This window comes from Ursus maritimus, unplaced genomic scaffold (assembly GCF_017311325.1).
Source record: "Ursus maritimus isolate PB19 unplaced genomic scaffold, ASM1731132v1 scaffold_31, whole genome shotgun sequence".
NCBI classification, from domain to species: Eukaryota; Metazoa; Chordata; class Mammalia; order Carnivora; family Ursidae; genus Ursus; species Ursus maritimus.
In genome coordinates, this window is record NW_024425675.1 from 22,231,774 (window position 1) to 22,250,825 (window position 19,052).

At 35.0% G+C, this 19,052-nt stretch overlaps 1 protein-coding gene across 2 annotated transcripts in view; it reads left to right on the forward strand.

Moving 5' to 3' along the window:
• Positions 1-19,052, forward strand: part of UPF2 (UPF2 regulator of nonsense mediated mRNA decay) — a 105,386-nt gene that overhangs the window by 12,419 nt on the left and 73,915 nt on the right. For both annotated transcript variants that reach the window (XM_040645419.1, XM_040645420.1), the window contains exons 4-5: positions 6,205-6,365; positions 11,399-11,596. In XM_040645419.1, the coding sequence (XP_040501353.1) occupies positions 6,205-6,365; positions 11,399-11,596 (359 nt within the window). The remainder of the gene's footprint in view (positions 1-6,204; positions 6,366-11,398; positions 11,597-19,052) is intronic.

A 19,052-nucleotide genomic window follows, 5' to 3' on the forward strand; every position in this document is an offset into this window, starting at 1 on the left:
TTAGTGTAGATTTGAATACCTGACTGACCAAGAAGACATGAGGAATGGATTAGTGCAGAGTCCCTTGGCCTACTATTAGTACATTACAATGTACTGTTAAAATGACCAGTTTCCCAAAGTTTCCCCCTCCCAGTCATTATCCAGTAGGTGTTTCGAGGTTATTCTACATCATGGGAATAATCATGGACAGTAGGTTTTCCCAGTAAGATTTCTCTAGGCATGGTAATTCTGGAAATCTAAGTGCCAACCTAGCGGATATTTAAAACTCATATAGTTAAATTATTTTAAGCCTTTATTCAATATATTAATAATGACAGTTTTTAAAAAAAAAAAAACAAATATATTCTGTTTTCAGTCTGTGAATCCTAAATGCTCTGGGTCATTTTAATTAACTTGGGAGATGGCACTATTCATAAGAGGTTGTGAAGTCTTCATCTATACTCATTCAAGTCTATACTTAAGAATTCTTTCAACCAATTAAAAAAAATAGAATAATAAAATCTCTGGTATTTTCGAAAAGACACAAATGAATGAATGAAGACAGTGATGCATAAGATCTGTTGAGTCTTAGCTGTTCTTTTCTCATGTTACCTGGGCTGATACTACAGATATTAGATAGCTAGTGCTGTTTCAAAGCCGCTGAGGGATTTGTAATTATTAGCAAATAATACAACTGACCGTAGAATTTGGTGAATTCTAGTAAGTGTGACCTTATAAGCTTTTTGTACTTCAAAGAATTTTTAAAATACATTTTGTTTAAGTGATTGATCCTTGGGAGTTATAATTAATATTTACACATTTGAAAATATCTAGTAGCATCTGCCAGTTTAAAGTTAATAGCTTTACTTGGTAGGTTTTGCTTTTTATAATGTTCAGTGCTCTTACTTTATACTTAAAATGCTTTGTGCTATGAGATATTACTCTCATAGAGGTAATATGACCTATTTTTTGGCATTTAATAAAAATTGAAGAAATGATTTAATTTTTATTAGATATAATTTAATTATGTAACATTGTGTTTCTTGCAGTAGTGAAATCATGAATTCATATATTAAGTCAATTCTTGCTTGAGTAATTTTAAAGTGTTTTAATTCCTTTCTTTCTCCCTAACTGGTGGTAATGATGGTAAAAGTTCCTTTTTTCGGTACTGGTGAATTAGGACCTTCATGATTGCATGTTCAGACAGCACTAAGTGATTCGATTGAAAGTATAGAAAAAATAAATAAGAATGTAGGATTTCCCTGTTGTTATTGAAATCAGAGATTTCTTTCATTACTGCAAATTCATGAGGTATTACTTTGCCAATGTTGAAACTTAAAAACACATTAATGTAAAATTAAGTAGTGTTGCTTTTGCCTTCCACTTTCCTTCCAGGTAAGTTGTACCTTGCCTTTACAGGTAGAATGTTTGATAAATTTTATAGTATTTAAGCACTATTAAGATATTATGTCACTGTACTTCAGACTCAACGAGGCTTTAACAATTTTGTAAGTACTCTAAAATTGTTATTTCTTTCCTGAAATTATCTCCCATTCAAAGACTTTGACAGTTATTTAATAAATATTTGAGTACAGTTACGCTTACTATGCTGTAGTATCTTTTCATACAAAATTATAAGACATCCATAACCGAATTCTAAAATGAAACCAAAAGAAAATTTAATTCGCTTGAAAATTTAACAAATTGCTAAAGGAGACAAAAAGTAAAACCTAGTAGTTTTTCTGGGTCTACTTCATGGTTAATTTTTTAAAGATTTGGGCCATGTGTTCTATGTTATTTTGTATGACTGTATAAGGTCAAAGCTAAAATGAATTTTCTGTGTTCTTGCCAAGATTTTTTTCTTTTTTAATTTGGCTAATATAAGATCAAATAATATTTGGTATTGAAGTTCTTGCCTTTTTTACAGTGGGCTGTGGCATTTTTTTTCTCATTAAAATACTGTTTTACATTGATAAAGTGCATCACATGTATGATCTTAATTGATCCCTCATAATACCCTTGAAAGAAATACCTCTATTTTGAAGGTGATCAGATCTAGGTTGATTAAAGAGCTTGCCCATTGTGACTTACATAGTAAATGACAGATCCAGTTCTTTCATACCTCTTCATACTGTATTTTTTCACAATTTCCATATTACTCATCTTTATTGCATTTAGTACTTACACTTAATTTTAAGGTGTCTAATAAACACAGTAGTGACTTGGTGCTTACCAAGTCAGATCCAAACAGAAGGACCCAAAAAGATATAAAATAAACACCCCAGTGTGAGGCTTGCCTTTGATATATGCATTCGAGAGACATTCTAATTTCAGTATAAGGTACCATGTGGATAATTTTAATTTGGAAGGCATTATAGTCCAGTAGTTGTGAACATGGACTCTGGAGCCAGGCTACTTGGGTTCAAGTCTTAGATCTGTTACTTACTCAGTTCTGTAATTCTTGGCAAGTTATCTCACATCTCCGTGCTTCAGTTTTCTCGTCTGTAAAATGGAATAACAGTAGCACTCTACCTCTGAGATAAATGTGAATGATGTAGAGTGAATTCACGTGTAAAAGCACTTTTAATAATAGTATCTGGCTCATTGTAAGTAGTAAATGTGAATTTATTATTTGTAGTATATTGCCTGCTTAGTCCTTCAGAAAGACTTGATGAGAATTTCTCTTGTACCTTTTTATGATTTTGAAAATGTGTGTTTTTAAAATAATGCAAAACAGCAGTAAACAATCTACAAAATAAAAGACCACGAGTGTCGAGCAATAAGAATAAAAATTTAAAAAAGGAAAACAACAAAAATATGTCTTTTAATACTAGAATTTTTTGAGGCATTTATGACTTATGAGATTGAATGCTTGATTTAAGAATGGACTATTTGATATTTTCTGTCAGTTTTACAATATTGAATTAGCAATATAAAAAACACTAGAAATCAAAGATTGATGTACCTTAGGATTGCTTCCAGACAGTGATAACTCATCATTGGGTGAAGGAGGTCTACTACCTTGTATTTTTATTATAATGAATAAGATTTGGAATTAATTTTGTTTTCATTGCTTGCTTTTTATATCTTTAAAATGCTGCCAGTAGCTCCCTATTTTACAGTGATGTCATGAGAGGGAATGTGTTCATTATAATACATTTAACAATGATACTGATTCATTGAACTCGAATTATGACAGGCATTGGCAAACTATGGCCCACAGGCCAGATAGACCCACCACTATTTTTTATACAGCTGGTGGGCTAAGAATAACAATGGCTTTAACTTTTTTGGATGGTTGGGGAAAAATCAAAAGAGGAATATTTTGTGAAATACTAAAATTATATGAGTTCAAATTGCAGTGTCCATGAACAAAGTTTTATTGGAACATGGTCACGCTCATTTGTTTATGTATTAACTGTGGCTGTTTTTGTGCCATATCAGCAGAGTTGAGTAGTTGCAACAAAGAACAAATGGTCTGCGAAGCCTAAAATACTTATATCTGGCTCCTTTGCAGAAATAGTTTTCTAACCTCTAATTTATGACCATCTCAAAAAGACTGGCTTCTGTTCAACTTTCTGAATATATGTGCTTCTGAAGAGATGGTAATTAAAATATGTGATAAATCATATATTCAGCTTGATTTTGCATGGTGATATATTCCCATGGAATTCTCATAAGAAATTTTGGTGAGATTTACACCAAATAGAATAGGTATTTTGATCAAATGTGCTGCATAATGTTTAGTTCCCTCATACAGGTCTTCTAAAAAAGTTAAACTGAAAATCTTTTCCAATGGGCTTCATAAACATAAAGAACTGCCATATATAGTACAGTCATTAAAAATGTTTCATTTTAATTTGATGAGCACTTCTAAATGATTCTAGGGATTTTGAATGTTCAGGACCTATGATGCATTTAATTCTGTGCTTGAAATCTATAGTCTTACTACATGCTGTGTGTTTAGTCTGATGTTCAGTAAATATATTAAATAAATGGTCAAAGGGAATATGTAGGACTGTATAAGTTTTGTGTATGACAGAACTCTTCCAATGCCATTTCATTGGTATCTTGTGCTGCTTGCTAAGTTTTTAGTGTAAGAGATGATTAGAAAATAAATGCACCAAAATTTAAGCTTTTGTCCTGAGGACTGTTCTCACTAGGTAGTAACCTAAGCACTTGTAAGTTAAACAGTTAGGTAAATTAGTACTGTTAAAAAATTTGACATGGGATTGAGATTTGGGGAAGTGTGAGGAGTTATCTCTGGAACTTCAGAGTTTTAAATTTGTTCTAAGATGACTGGAAAGGAATTGGCATGTGTACAGAGGGAACTATTATAGAATTAAATCACTTTTAATTGATGGAATGCAAAGTCACAGGCAAATGTTTGAAAATGAGATTGATATTGGAAAAAAGAGTGTTCCTTTTTTGTTGTGATAAAATAGTCATCACTTTGTTACTGCTTATATATCATAAATGCTTAGTGAATGTTGTATAACCTAAAACGGCGTATATGTTTTTCAGATTACTAGAATGTCAGAACTTGTTAGAGAAAGTTCCAGGTTCTGTTATTTTGAGATATTTTCCAATTTCTTTTCAAGTACTGAAATAATTTTGCATCTTGTCAATAGAGGTTTTGAAATCTCTTAGGACTGTTATTATTGCTCTGAACATAATCTGCTACAGAATAAACTCCTAAGTTTTTATTGATGAACATTTTTTCTAATAATACACTGCAGAACATTTTAGAATAGCCTACTTTTGAGTATTATTTATTTAAACAATTTATTTCATTTTAGTGTCTTTTTGTCTTCAAAAACGATATCACTTCTAATTAAAAGTTCTGACAAGCTCACTTATTCAAAGTGATAGTCATTACTTTCACAGGTTGAGTACTTTTGAATGTTGGGTTTAGAATTCATTCATAAAACTTACTGAAAGACTGTTTTTTTTCCCGTAAAATTAGTTTGAAATAAATGGTTAAAGAGGGAAAGAAATTATATTCTTGTTCATAGAACGATACTAATGTACTTTTAAATCGTAAGAAAATGAGTGAAAATTTTTCATTTTAGATCCCTAATAGGCTGGATTTAAAAAAAAAGATTGGATTTAATGAATAGTAACCTATGCATTGATCTACCTTGTGCTTATAATGGGAGCTGATATTTCTAACTTAGGAAACGTTGGCTGGAATGTTACAGCATTTAAGCGAAAGTTTATGTGGGTAGGAATGCGATAAGATGGGAAAGGTTGGAAATTGTTCCAGCTAAGCTGGGTGAGTAAGTTTAGGCATGGTTTTTCACTTTATTTTCTGTAACTTTTAATAAGATATCACCAAAAAACCACCTCGTTTTCTTCCTTGTTTATAAGAAAATGCAAATGACAAGTAATAAAAAAACTTTTAAATATTTTGAAAATGACTTAATTTACAGTGGGCTTTTTGAAACCTATATTGTATTTGCATTAAGGTTTATAGATTTCACATGTTACACTACATATGTACTTAGTTACAAATAGATGCAGATATAGACATCTCAACTATCTGTATTTATAGGAAGGTTTTTACTTCACTATTCATTTTGAAAATTTTCAGTAGTCTGCATTTCTAATTATGGGTGGCTTATTAGTGACCTGTTTGTAGAGTAGAAGACTAGTTGTATTCTCTGCTCCTGAGATGGCCTGGCCTTGCTTAAGTGTGTTGCTCAATTAATATTTGGTAAATGGGTAAATAACCAATACTTGTACAGTAAGCTGAGAATTGGCTGTTAGGAAGATGTGGGCTTTTTCAAAAAATCTTGATTCAAATCATTGTGGAAGTTTAAGGATACTGATTTGATAACTTGTTTTTGAATAGTAACTTTTTTAGGTATGTTAAGTATTTTTGATTGTGTCTGAAGGGAGTATGACTTTAACAAAATACTTTTAAAATGATTTTTATTTAGTGGCATTGTTAAATTTTACATTTCTGTGGGCATAATCTCAATATTCTTGGAAGAACTAATGTTAAATATTAAACTAATGTTAAATTTAATTGATTAGGAGAATTTGATTATACCAGTTTTAATTTTCAGATACATCTTGAAAATGTAAATAAAATAAATTGAAGAAAATCATGCAAAAAGCTTATGTGATAAAATACACTTTTATAGAACATTCCCAGTGTAACAGTACATGATCACATGTATTTTGATGAGATTATCAGATTATTTCATCATTTGTTTATAGGCGTATTCTCCATTCTAAAGGGGAGCTAAGTGAAGATAGACATAAACAGTATGAGGAATTTGCTATGTCATATCAGAAGCTGCTGGCAAATTCTCAATCCTTAGCAGACCTCTTGGATGAAAATATGCCAGATCTTCCTCAAGACAAACCGACACCAGAAGGTAAGATAGCCCTAAAAACATTGATTTTTCAGTAAGCACTATCACTTTACTTTGTCAGATGTATATTATTGAGAATTTAAGTTTTAAACATGCCTTTAAAGTGTTTTAAATGAAAGGAGTATTAGGCATGGTCATTTACCTTTTCTTTTGTCAGATTTATATGATTGAAAATTAAGTTTTAAACATGCCTTTAAGGTGTTTTAAATGAAGAAGTAGTATTAAGACCTAACAAGAACTTTGAAAAGCTATTATTTGAAATACTCCTATGAATGGAAAAGGCTTTGCACTTAGAGGACAATAATTAACACATATGATCTTATGATGCATTCCTTCTGGTTCTTTCATATTAGATATCTTTGAATTATATCCAACAGGCCCCCCCCCCCTTTTTAAGATTTTATTTATTAGAGCAAGCAGTATGGGTGGGGGGACAGGGAGGAACAGAGCTGGAGGGAGAAGGAGGAGGAAAGAATCTAAGAATCTCAAGCACACTCTGTGCTGAGTATAGAGCTGGTCACTGGGCTAGATCCCACAACCCTGAGGTCATGACCCGAGCTGAAACCAAGAGTCCGATGGTCAACCAACTGTGCCACCCAGGTGCCCCTATGCTATTAATTTTATATAGAAATGTAATTTTTATCTCTGGAAGCTGGTTATATTTTCCATGGTCTCAGACATGCTTGGTCAGTCTCCTAGCTTGTTGAGTATATGAAATACAGTTAGAATATCTGTTTTCATATCCTTGTCTACTAATTTTATCATATATGTCATTTCTGCATTGGTTTTAATTGATTAAGTGATTGATCTCCTCTACAGCTCTTGTATTTTTTCTACTTTTTGCTTTTTCATCATGTTTAATTGGATAACTGCTGGATATTTTTGTATTCTTAGAAATATCATTGACCTTCATTCTGTGGCACAGTTAAGCTACTTGGAAACAATTTTATCCTTTTCAGGTTGGCTTTGTTAGGTGGGATCAGTGCAGCCTTTAGTCTGGGGCTAATTTTCCCTATTACAGAAGCAATATCCTTCTGTACTCTACCTGATTTCCCATGAATTGGAAGATTCATGAGTAGTTATTTTCCCAGTCTCAGCTGGGAAACCCTCACACATAACCCTCACACATAGGGGCTGATCAGCATTCTGCTGAATAGTCAGGGGGCACTGTCTGCCGATCTTTAAGGTCTGTCTCTGTGCTTTTTCCTCTCTGGTACTCTGTCCTGCAATATCTAGCCACCTAGGCTAGAGTCTTGCCACACTCTCAGCTTCTGTCATTCTCATCTCATGGAGACTGCTGGGGTCGGTTTCACTTCTGCCGTACTTGGCCGTACTGGAAAATCTTATCAGGCAGTAAGCTAGAGCAGTTAATTATAGGGCTCAGGTTTTTTGTTTCTTCTCTGTAGGAATCACTTTCCTGTGCTAACTGATGTTGTGTTCAAAAACTTTCATATATTGTTTGCCTGGTTTTTTAGTTGTTTTAGGTCACTGGTACCTCATCTTGGCCTGAAGAGGCCTAAACTTTTAAGTGATCAGAATATTTGTTCCTGGGGTGCCTGAATGGCTAAGTCAGTTAAACATCTGCCTTGAGCTTAGGTCATGATCCCAGGGTCTTGGGATCGAGCCCTGCGTCAGGCTCCTGTTCAGCAGGGAGCATGCTTCTCCCTTTTCCTCTGCCTATTTGTGCTCTCTCTCTCTCTGTCAAATAGATAAATAAAATCTTTAAAAATAATAATATTTGTTCCTGCCCTGCTGAAATAAGATCATATTATATATGCTATTCTGCAACTACTTTTTTTTTACATTTTATTATAATTTTTTATTTTTTAAGTTTTTATTTTAATTCCAGTCAGTTAACATACAGTGTAATATTAGTTTCAGGTGTACAGTATAGTGATTCAACACTTCCATAGAGTATATGTATTTTAAGTTTAAATATATAAAGTTAAATATTCTTCCAAAGAAATTTACATGCCACTAGCTATGTGAGAATGAGTGTTTCCTTACACTCTTACTGTATTGTAGTTCTTGATTTTTATCTTCTGAGTGAGGTTGAGCATCTTTTCTTTAAGTTTACTGGCTGTTTTGTTTCTCTGTGACATACTGGTTTGAATCCTTTACCCCTGCCTTTTCTTTTTAATCAAATATTTATCTATTTTTAATTGAATTATAAAAGCACTTTGCATGTTAAAGAAATTATTCTTCATCACATCATTGCCAGTATTTCCTGTAATTATCTACTGCTTTTTGACTTGGTACCATTTTTTTGCTTCTCAGAAGTTGATTTTTTCACAATTTATAATTACCGTGCAAATACATTTTTCATATATGTAAAATATTCATGCATATTATAGAGTAGAAAGTGAAAGTCTATCTTATGCTTTCCATTTTCCAAGCTATCCATGGTTAATAGTTTGATACGAGGGGCGCCTGGGTAGCGCAGTCGTTAGGCGGCTGCCTTTGGCTCAGGGTGTGATCCCGGCGTTCCGGGATCGAGTCCCACATCAGGCTCCTCTGCTGGGAGCCTGCTTCTTCCTCTCCCACTACGCTGCTGTGTTCCCTCTCTCACTGGCTGTCTCTCCGTCACATAAGTAAATAAAATCTTTAAAAAAAAAAAAATAGTTTGATACGAATCTGTCCAAACTTTTTAGTACAAAATAGATATGTAAAATATATAATCAGATATTGATACATAGCTTTATTGTTAATTTATGTAGTATGTTATTTTGCATTAACTTTTCTCTTTCAATAACATATTTTTGAGGAAGTGCGGAGTTCAGATTGATATGCCTTATTATTTTAGTACCTGATTAATATTACAGAGTGTATAAATGCAGTTTGTCAGCCCTTATTGGTAGATATTTAGATTCTTTTCAGTTTTGCTCTGTAACAAACAGTGCTACAGTGAATATCCTTGTAAATCTTACTTCACATTTTCTTTTATTTCTTTGGTATAGATTCCTAGAAGGAATCTTGCAGTTTGATCAAAGATTATACTTATTTTAAATATTGATAGATACTGGGGTGCGTGGGTGGCTCAGATGGTTAAGTGCCTACATTCAGCTCAGGTCATGATTCCAGGGTCTGGGATCAAGCCCTGTGTCGTGCTGTCTGCTCATCGGGGAGCCTGCTTCTCCTTCTCCCTGTGCCTTTCACTCTCCCTGCTTGTGCTTGCTCTCTCGCTGTCTGTCAAATAAGTAAATAAAATGTTAAAAAAAATAAGATAAATATTGATGGATACTGACAGATGACATCTCCTTAATGCTGTATTAATTTATACTCTAGAGAAGGTATGAGAGTGCTTACTTCCCTATGGTCTTGTCAGCGTTTGCTGGTATCAGTCTTTTAAACATAATCTAATGTGTTGAAGTGATAAATGTTAACTTTATTTAACATTATCCTGATTAGTACTGAAGTTAAGGTTCTTTTCATATGGTCTTTAACTTACCTGTTCAGAGGCTTTATCCATTTTTCTGTTGGAGTTTTGGTCTTTGGTTGTATGGCTCTTTATATTGTGAATATTAATTCTTTGTATGAATATTGCCAGTATTGTCTTCTAGTTTGTCCTTTGCTTTTGTTTACATTTTTCATTAAACAAAAGTTATAAATTTATCAGTCTTTTCTCTTATATTATATGGGTTTAGTGTCCTGTGTTTAAATATATTTGCTGTGAGGCATATAAGGAGTGTGCTAGGGAGCCAGTGTTCTGTTATTTTTGCTTTTGGTCTTATTTTGCCTATGAAATGAATCATTTTCTTATGGTTATTTTTAATTTACGTGATCATTCTCCTACTTAAAATTCTAGTTAGGAGAGAAGCGCAGTGAGAATAGATAAATTCATGAGTGACCTAATGATCATGAAGTTGGATATTAATTTTGCTCTTCTGAGTTTAAGAATTTATAGTTGTATGTAAAAGGTAGACTGTGTGTGTATGTGCACACACATGTGCAAATATATACATGGTTTTTCTACCTTCTACTGAAATATCTTTATATTTCTTCATCTTTCCTTCTCTTCTTGCCAGTTATTTATCAGTTGACCATTTATAGCAACCTGCCTTATACCATGGATTATACCAAAAGAAGGGATGCTTCTTAATTAAAAGTTTATGGTTTACTTCTGGGGTGCCTGACTGGCACAGTTGGCAGACCATGTGACTCTTTTTTTTTTTTTTGAGAGAGAGAGAGAGCGTATGGGCATGCAAGCACGAGTAGGGTGGGGAGGGGCAGAGGCAGAGGGAGAACCAGACTCCCTGCTAAGCAGGGAGCCCGACTCAGGCCTCCATCCCAGGACCCTTGGGATCATGACCTGAGCCGAAGGCAGATGCCTAACTGACTGAGCCACCCAGGCGCCCCAGAGAGCATGTGACTCTTGATCTCAGGGTTGTGAGTTTGAGCCCCACGTTGGGTGCAGAGATTGCTTAAAAAAAAGATCTTAAATTTTTTTTTTGGTTTACTTGCGAAGATATTGTGATATACAGAGGGTTGGAAGTCATAAAAAAATGCTTTATGGGAGATGTGGATGTTTTAGGAATGGCCAGGCTTATATATTTCTTATTTTTAAGTTTCCTGAAAGTAGGCCTAATATGTTAACTGGCTACTTAATCTCATATTAATTACATAAAACATTTAAGAGAAAAAAACATCTTTCTCATATGCTGTCCTCTAGTCTGTCCTGATTTGATGTTAAAGATGATTACATGGGGGCGCCCGGGTGGCTAGGTCGTTAAGCGTCTGCCTTTGGACCCCACATCGGGCTCTCTGCTCCTCTGGGAGCCTGCTTCTTTGTGTCCCACTCCCCCTGCTTGTGTTCCCTCTCTCGCTGGCTGTCTCTCTCTCTGATAAATAAATAAATAAACTCTTTAAAAAAAATGATTACATGAACAATCCAGAGTGTTTGTTGATTGAAGAAGCTTCTATTAATTGAAACACTCAAGGGTCATCAGTTGTAAAATTGAAAATATAAAATATTGTAATGTGGTTTTGCATATTACACCTGAAATGGTTTTAATTCCCTCTGGCTTATTTTATCGTAGAGCATGGGCCTGGAATTGATATCTTTACACCTGGTAAGCCTGGAGAATATGACTTGGAAGGTGGTATATGGGAAGATGAAGATGCTCGGAATTTTTATGAGAACCTCATTGATTTGAAAGCTTTTGTTCCAGCCATCTTGTTTAAAGATAACGAGAAAAGTTGTCAGAATAAAGAGTCTAACAAAGATGATTCCAAAGGTAAATTCTAGAAGATAAATTTTTACATTAAGTGCTATAAAAATTAGTTTCAAATAGTATTTGTAAAAGTATTTTTTTAGTTACTAGTTTTGCATTATGAACATTGAGTCATTAGATTAAATGAATGACAGAATAGTCTGGAATGGAGCATGAAAGGGTGATAAATGACATACTTTCAACAGTGTCAGAACATTTATGTTAATGTGAAATAATTTGAAAATGTTTGTTTATAACGTAATGAATTCATTTGAGATCTTGGTAAGATCTGAAATTCCCCCAGTTGGATTGTTAGGGAAAGTGTTAACAGTTCTGTAGTGCTCTTTACCTATGACTCTTTCTAGGTAGGCCAGATGCCCCTAGCTCTTTGTGAGGGAGAGTTGATTTAGAGAAATCATAAGCTTTGAGATCATTAACGTAGTGGGAGATCCTGAATGCCAGTCACACCATGTTCTCTAAAGGGAATTCTGCCAAACTGTAGAGATAAAGGGCAGATGGGAGGGAACGGTGGCAGGGAAAGCAGATATTTTTTTTTAAATGTACTTTTGTATTTTGATATATTTATTATGGAACTCCTTTAAAATACAGTAATTAGTAATTTTTATTTAATAATCACTTCATGCCAAACATCATTTTAGTACTTTATAAGTAAAAAATTGTTTAATTCTCATAATAACCCTGTGAGGCAGCTACTGTTATCGTCCCTGTTTTCAGATGAGGAAACTTGACAAAGGGGTTGAGTAACTATCCAGGCTTAAGTAACTTACACAGCTAGTAAGTGGTGGATCTGAAATTTTATCCTCGTTAATGAATAACTTGGGCTCTTAATTCCTGTGTTACACTGCTCTCTGAGTGTGTTAAGATTAGTAATTTATGTATCTTACACTAAAACTAGAAAGTAATATTATTTGCTTTTGATGTACAAGTATTATAACACATACTTCTAAAACATTCCATTATTCCTGTACCCATTAAGTTTACCTCCCTTCTCTCTAGCCCCTAGCAAATACCAATTTGCATTCTGTGTCTTTAGATTTATCTATTTCTAGTGTTTCATACAACTGGAATCACACAATCTGTGATCTTTTGTGTCTGACTTCTTTAACTTAGCATCATGTTTTAGAGGTACACCACATTGCGCATTTGTCACTCCCTTCCTTTTTATGGTTGAATTACATTTCATCTTGTGTATCACAGGTTGCTTTTCCATTTATCCATCAGTGGACTTTTGAGCTGTTACCACATTTTGGCTACTGTGAATACTGTGAATAGTGCTGCTATGAATATGTACTTACCCGAGTCCCTATTTTCGATTTGTTGAGTATACACCTAGGAATTGCAGGGTTATGTGGTACTTTTTTTTTAATTGAAGTATAGTTGACATATAATGTTATATTAGTTTCAGGTGTACAACATTGTGATTCTGTATGTTGTATAGTGCTCACCACTATACGTGTAGTTACCATCTGTTACCATACAAAGTTATTACAATACTGAATGGGAGAAGATACTTGCAAATGATATATCTGATAAGGGGTTAATATGCAAAATATATAAAAAACTCCAACTCAGTACCAAAAAACCCCAAATCATTTGATTAAAAAATGGGCAGAGGGTCTGAATATACATTTTTCTGAAGAAGACATACAGATGGCCAATAGACCATGAAAAGATGCTCAACACCACTACTTGTCACGGAAATGCAAATCAAACCACAGTGAGGCATCACCTCCCACCAGTCAGAATTGCTAGTATCAAAAAGACAAGAAATCACAGGTGTTGGTGGAGATGTGGAGAATCTTCATTATTGTTGGTGGGAATGCAAATTGGTACTACAAATAGGAAACAGTATGGAATTTCCTCAAAAAATTAAAAATAAAGGGGCACCTGGGTGGCTTAGTTGTTAAGTGTCTGCCTTCGGCTCAGGGCGTGATCCCAGAGTCCTGGGATCAAGCCCCACATCAGGCTCTTCTGCTGGGAGCCTGCTTCTTCCTCTCCCACTCCCCCTGCCTGTGTTCCCTCTCTCGCTGGCTATCTCTCTCTCTGTCAAGTAAATAAATAAATCTTAAAAAAAAATTAAAAATAGAAATACCATACAATCCACTAATTCCACTATTGGGTATTTACCCAAGGAAAACAAAAACAGTAATTTGAAAGGATATATATATGCACCCCTATGTTTATTGCAGCACTATTTACAGTAGCCAGAATGTGGAAGCAAAGTAAGTACCTGTTGATAGATCTGAATGGATAAAGAGGCTATGGCATATATATAAAATGAAATGTTACTTAGTCATAAGAAAGAATAAAGTCTTGGGCGCCTGTGGCTCAGTAGGTTGAGTGTCTGTCTTCTGCTCAGGTCATGATCTCAGGGTCCTGGGATCAAGCCCCATGTCCAGCTCTCTGCGCAACAGGGAACCTGCTTCTCCCTTTACCCCTGCCTGTCCCGCCCCCCCCGCCCCAGCTTGTGTTCTCTTGCTCACTCTTTNNCTCTTTCCCAAATAAATAAATAAAATCTTAAAAAAATAAAAATAAAATCTTGTTATTTGCAACAACTTGGATGTTGTTGGATGGACGTAGAGAATATTATGCTAAGTAAAATAATTCTGACAAATACTGTATGATTTCACTTATATGTGGAATCTGAAAAACAAACAAATGAAAAGAAAAAGAGAAAACCAGAAACAGATTTATTACACTCAACAAACTGGCGGTTGCCAGAGGGAAGGGGTGCAAAGGGGTGGATGAAATAGGTGAAGGGGATTAAGAGGTACAGACTTCTGTGTTTAACTTTTAGAACTCCCAAACTGTGTTGTACAGTGTCTGAACCATTTTAACATTCATACCTGCCATGTACAAGGGTTCTGATTTCTTTACATCCTTACCAACACTTGTTATTATATGATTTTCTTTTTCCTATATATAGCTGTCCTAGTGGGTGTAAAGGTGGTATTGTGGTTTTGATTACATTTTCCTAATGACTAGCGATGTTGCATATCTTTTCATGTGGTTGTTGGCCATTTGTATATTTTTGCCGGGGAAATGTCTTTTTAAGTCCTTTGTCTATTTTTTAATTAAGTTGTCTCTTTGTTGTAAGAATTTTTAAAATATTCTGGATATTAGACACTTACCAGATTTGCAAATATTTTTCCCATTCTAAAGGTTGTCTTTTTACTTTCTTGATAATGTCCTTTGACACACAAAAACTTTTTTTTTAATATTAGACTTCATTTTTTAGAGCTGTTTTAGGTTTACAGCAAAATTAGGCCGAAAGTACACAGTTCCCATATCCCCCATCCCTCCACACATGCACAGCATCCCTCACAGCATCCCAACCACGGTGGTACATGTGTTACAGTTAACATATGTAGTAACATACTATCACCCAAACACCAAAAGTTTTTACCTGAAAGTTTTTCTTAAAGGATCAGTTTTGTTCTCTTTTTTCATATATAACATATATATTAAATGGGGGATAGGGTGGTGCTGAATACTAACTGTAAGAATAATAAAACAGTTTCTTTTTATAACATTCTTCTTCAGAATTTAAGTTAAAATATACTGAATGTGAAATTTAGGATATTTTAAAAATTCTTATTTTTATTTAAATTCAATTAACATATAACGTATTACTGATTTCAGAGGTAGAGGTCAGTGATTCATCAGTCTTATATAATACCCAGTGCTCATTACATTATGTGCCCTCCTTAATGTCTATCACCCAGTTACCCCATCCCCCTGCCCCTCTCCCCTTCAGCAGCCCTCAGTTTGTTTCCTGTACTTAAGATTCTCTTATGGTTTTTCTCCCTCTCTGATTTCTTCTTGTTTTATTTTTTCCTCTCTTCCCCTATGATCATATCCTCTGTTTTGTTTCTTAAATTCTACATATCAGTGAGATCATATGATAATTGTCTTTCTTCGATTGACTTTTTGCTTAGCATAAGACACTCTAGTTCCATCCATGTTGTTGCAAATGGCAATATTTCTTTCCTTTTTTTGATGGCTGAGTAGTATTAAAAAATTAGGCTGTTTTTGTGAAAATGATAGTTGAGGTTATCCTTTGTTGAGAACACCTTACAAGTGACCCCTGTGGTACCATAAAAACATAAAAACTTCTTGGTTAGTCTCAAAGATGTTATTACCTTAAGGTATATTTTACTTTATATTTTATGGAGAGTAGCGTTGAAATATTTGAAATATCTCAAGAAGTATAAGGAAAATATATATAAAATGTTCATTTTAGATACCTACTACTCAGTTTTGTCAGTTAAAATTTTTCAGAAGGCATCTCCCCATATAAATACAATTGAAGCCCTGAGTGAGGAGTAGTTTCTAAAACATTAGTTACCTCAATATTTCTTTCTACCATCCTTTAGGTTTTTCATAGCATCATTCAAGTTTGACTTACTTGAAGGGTTCTAATGTGTGGGGTTTCTTTTTGTTTGTTTGTTTTCTTTTTTGGTACTGGGTTTAGGGTCTCAACCTCTCTTGTGAGATAATGTACTGAGGGACATGGGCGAGACAAATATGAGCAAGTCTGTGGACTTAACAGTCACATTAGTGGGGAGCAGCCAGGGCCTCAAAAATTTGAATATAAAGGAGAGTAGGAATGGGGCCACAGGAAAAGTAGGAAAAGTACAAAGAACTGTGTCAGTTAAGACAGTGGGGCCAGGGGCACCTGGGTGGCTCAGTTAAGTGTCTTGACTCTTGATTTCAGGTCATGATCTCAGTGTTGTGAGATAGAGCCCTGCACACGGGGCTCCATTCTCAGTGGGGACTCAGCTTGGGATTCTCTCTGTTCCTCTCCCTTGCCCTGTACCCCAGCGTGCGCATGTGTGCGCATGCTTGCTATCTTAAATCTTAAAAAAAAAAAAAGACCGTGGGGGCACTAACCATGGTTGGAGATCAGATAAAAGTCTGCAGAAGGAATGGACCTTTGTGATAGACTTTTTGAAGCTTGACTTAGATTTTGACCAGAGATATTGGGGTGGACCTTCCAAGTAGAGAGAATGGCATGAAAAAAAGACATAGAAGCTGAAATGATGTAGTACATTTGGAGAGGAAGTAAGGATCAAATAATTCATTTTGCCTTTTTAGAAGATGTAATAAATTAGGAGGGTAGTGAGAAATTGGTTTGGACTATCTTGCTACAGACCATGAATACCATTTATTTGAAGTTTAACATAGATGCATAGATGTGATGGATATGCAGCTTTTTGTTACTCGGTTTTGTTACTTTCTGTTAAAGGTTACTCTGTCGGTGGTATATAGGATAAATTAGAGTAGAAATACGGTGTGGACTGGCAGGTCTCTGTTTTAGTAATGTAAGAGATCATTCATAGGAACCAGTAACAAGAAAGAATAGAAGGGGGGATATGGTCTTACATACAGAAATATACCCAAGAATGAGTAGATCAAATTTGGTGATTGACTAAACAGTTGAACTTATTAAAAGAAAGAAAATGCCATTTTATTTGGTAGAGGTATTCTGTGGATAAAAGCTATAGGATAGTTTCTACTCCTAACTGGTTTGAACTCAAGGCGTCTTTCTTTGCCTTTCATTCTTACCAGCATGATAGAAAATTAATGTTCCCAAACTGCACCCCCCTTGAAATCACCTCAAATCACTAACTTAAATATCTCTGTGTCCTTAGAAGGACACCTTAACTTTCTCAGGTCCCCTCACTGCCGTGCTTCTGTTTCTTTTGAGACCTCTCCAGTCCCTTCGTTGGCTCCCTCAATTTTTTTTTATTTTTTCATTATTATTATTATTATTATTATTATTATTATTATTATTATTTTTGGCTTCCAGTAGTCTCCACCTGCTTTCACTTACCTTCTTTTCTAGATTGCATGCTGGTATATACATCTTTAATATTTCTCTTATACATTGGACTCCTTTTGTCTTTCACTCATACATGCCTGTCAGGTTCAGCCCTGGATGAACTCAGTCATCCACCATATTGGTTTCTGTATTCAAACTGTTGAGCTTTCCTAGAGATGATCAGTTAGGTAGCTTGATAACTTGATAAATTCGTGGTCACCAGTCTCAACCAGGTTCTCAACACTGTATGGAAACTAGACAGCATCTCTGTCGTCAGCTCACTCTCCTATACTCCATAACACATTTTCATTCTTTCTCCAGTTTTCATTCTGCTTCCCTCCTTAGCAGAAGATGATGTGTGGTGTAGTACTTCATAGAGAAGATGGAAGCCATCAGATAGAACCCCCTCAACAGTGCGCCCTTTCTGATTTGTAAATCTACCTGTTTTAGGGCTTATAGAATGTTTCTTCCCTGGATGATAAGGTGAAATTTTACACCTTCTGTATAAGGCCAGTCCATCTTCTTGCTCTGAATCTTGTTTCCCTCTTTCTCCTGAACCCTATTGCAATCCATTATCCCTTTTTGATCTCTTTGGTATCGAACTGTCTCTCTCTCCCTCTCTCTACTGGATCCTTAATCTCCGTATTCAAACATATTCTCATCTTTAAAAAACAAAACAGATCAAAACAAATTGTGCATACTCTGAAATCTCCTGAGCCTCTCATCCCTTGTCATCTACCGTCCTCTGTCTTTTTTATGCAGTCCTCTTGAAAGATGCAGATTGTTCACACTCCAATCTGGCTCCAGCCTCACCTCTACTCTGGAACTGTTTTTGCCAAAATTACCAGTCACCTTCACGTTGCTGTATCTCATGGGCAGTTTACAGTCTGTCTCATTTGATCTCTCAAACCATTCACCACAGTTTACTATTTCCTTTGTGAAGCATTTCCATTCCATGGAATGTGGCACTAAACCTTCCTGTCTTCTCTACTTACCTTCTTCAGCTTCTACTTTCATTTGCCCTTTTAAATATCTGTGGCACTAAACCTTCCTGTCTTCTCTACTTACCTTCTTCAGCTTCCACTTTCATTTGCCCTTTTAAATATCAATGTTTTTTTGGGGTCAGATAGAAGAGGAGGGAGCAGTCACTACAGTAATAAAGTCTAGTTAATTCAACCTTTTACATGTATCTCAGATTGGTTTTGCCCTTACTGCTAGTATTCTAATCCAAGGTACTATCGTGTCTTAATCTGGGCCACTGTGTGGTACTTCCTCCCTGGCTGCCCTGGATTTGCTCTTGCTGCCTTCTGTACATCCTAAAAAATTAATTTTACTCTCCTATCTTTTAATGCCTTTGCATTTATTTGAAATATAATGTAAACTTGTTAACATTGTTTGTTGGACCCTGTATAGTTTGGTTTAGGTCTTCCTCTCCAATATCTGATACCACATTAACCTTATTTTTTTCTCCTTTTCAGCGTCTGCAACAGGCCAGTCCTCTTGCTTCATGACCTTCCCTCATTGTATTTTCTGCTTGGAAACCTCTCCTCACCATACCCCTCTGACTCTCTTATGTATATCAATTTAATTTCCTTGGATAGATTGTACATTTCTTGAGAGCAGGAGTCACATTTT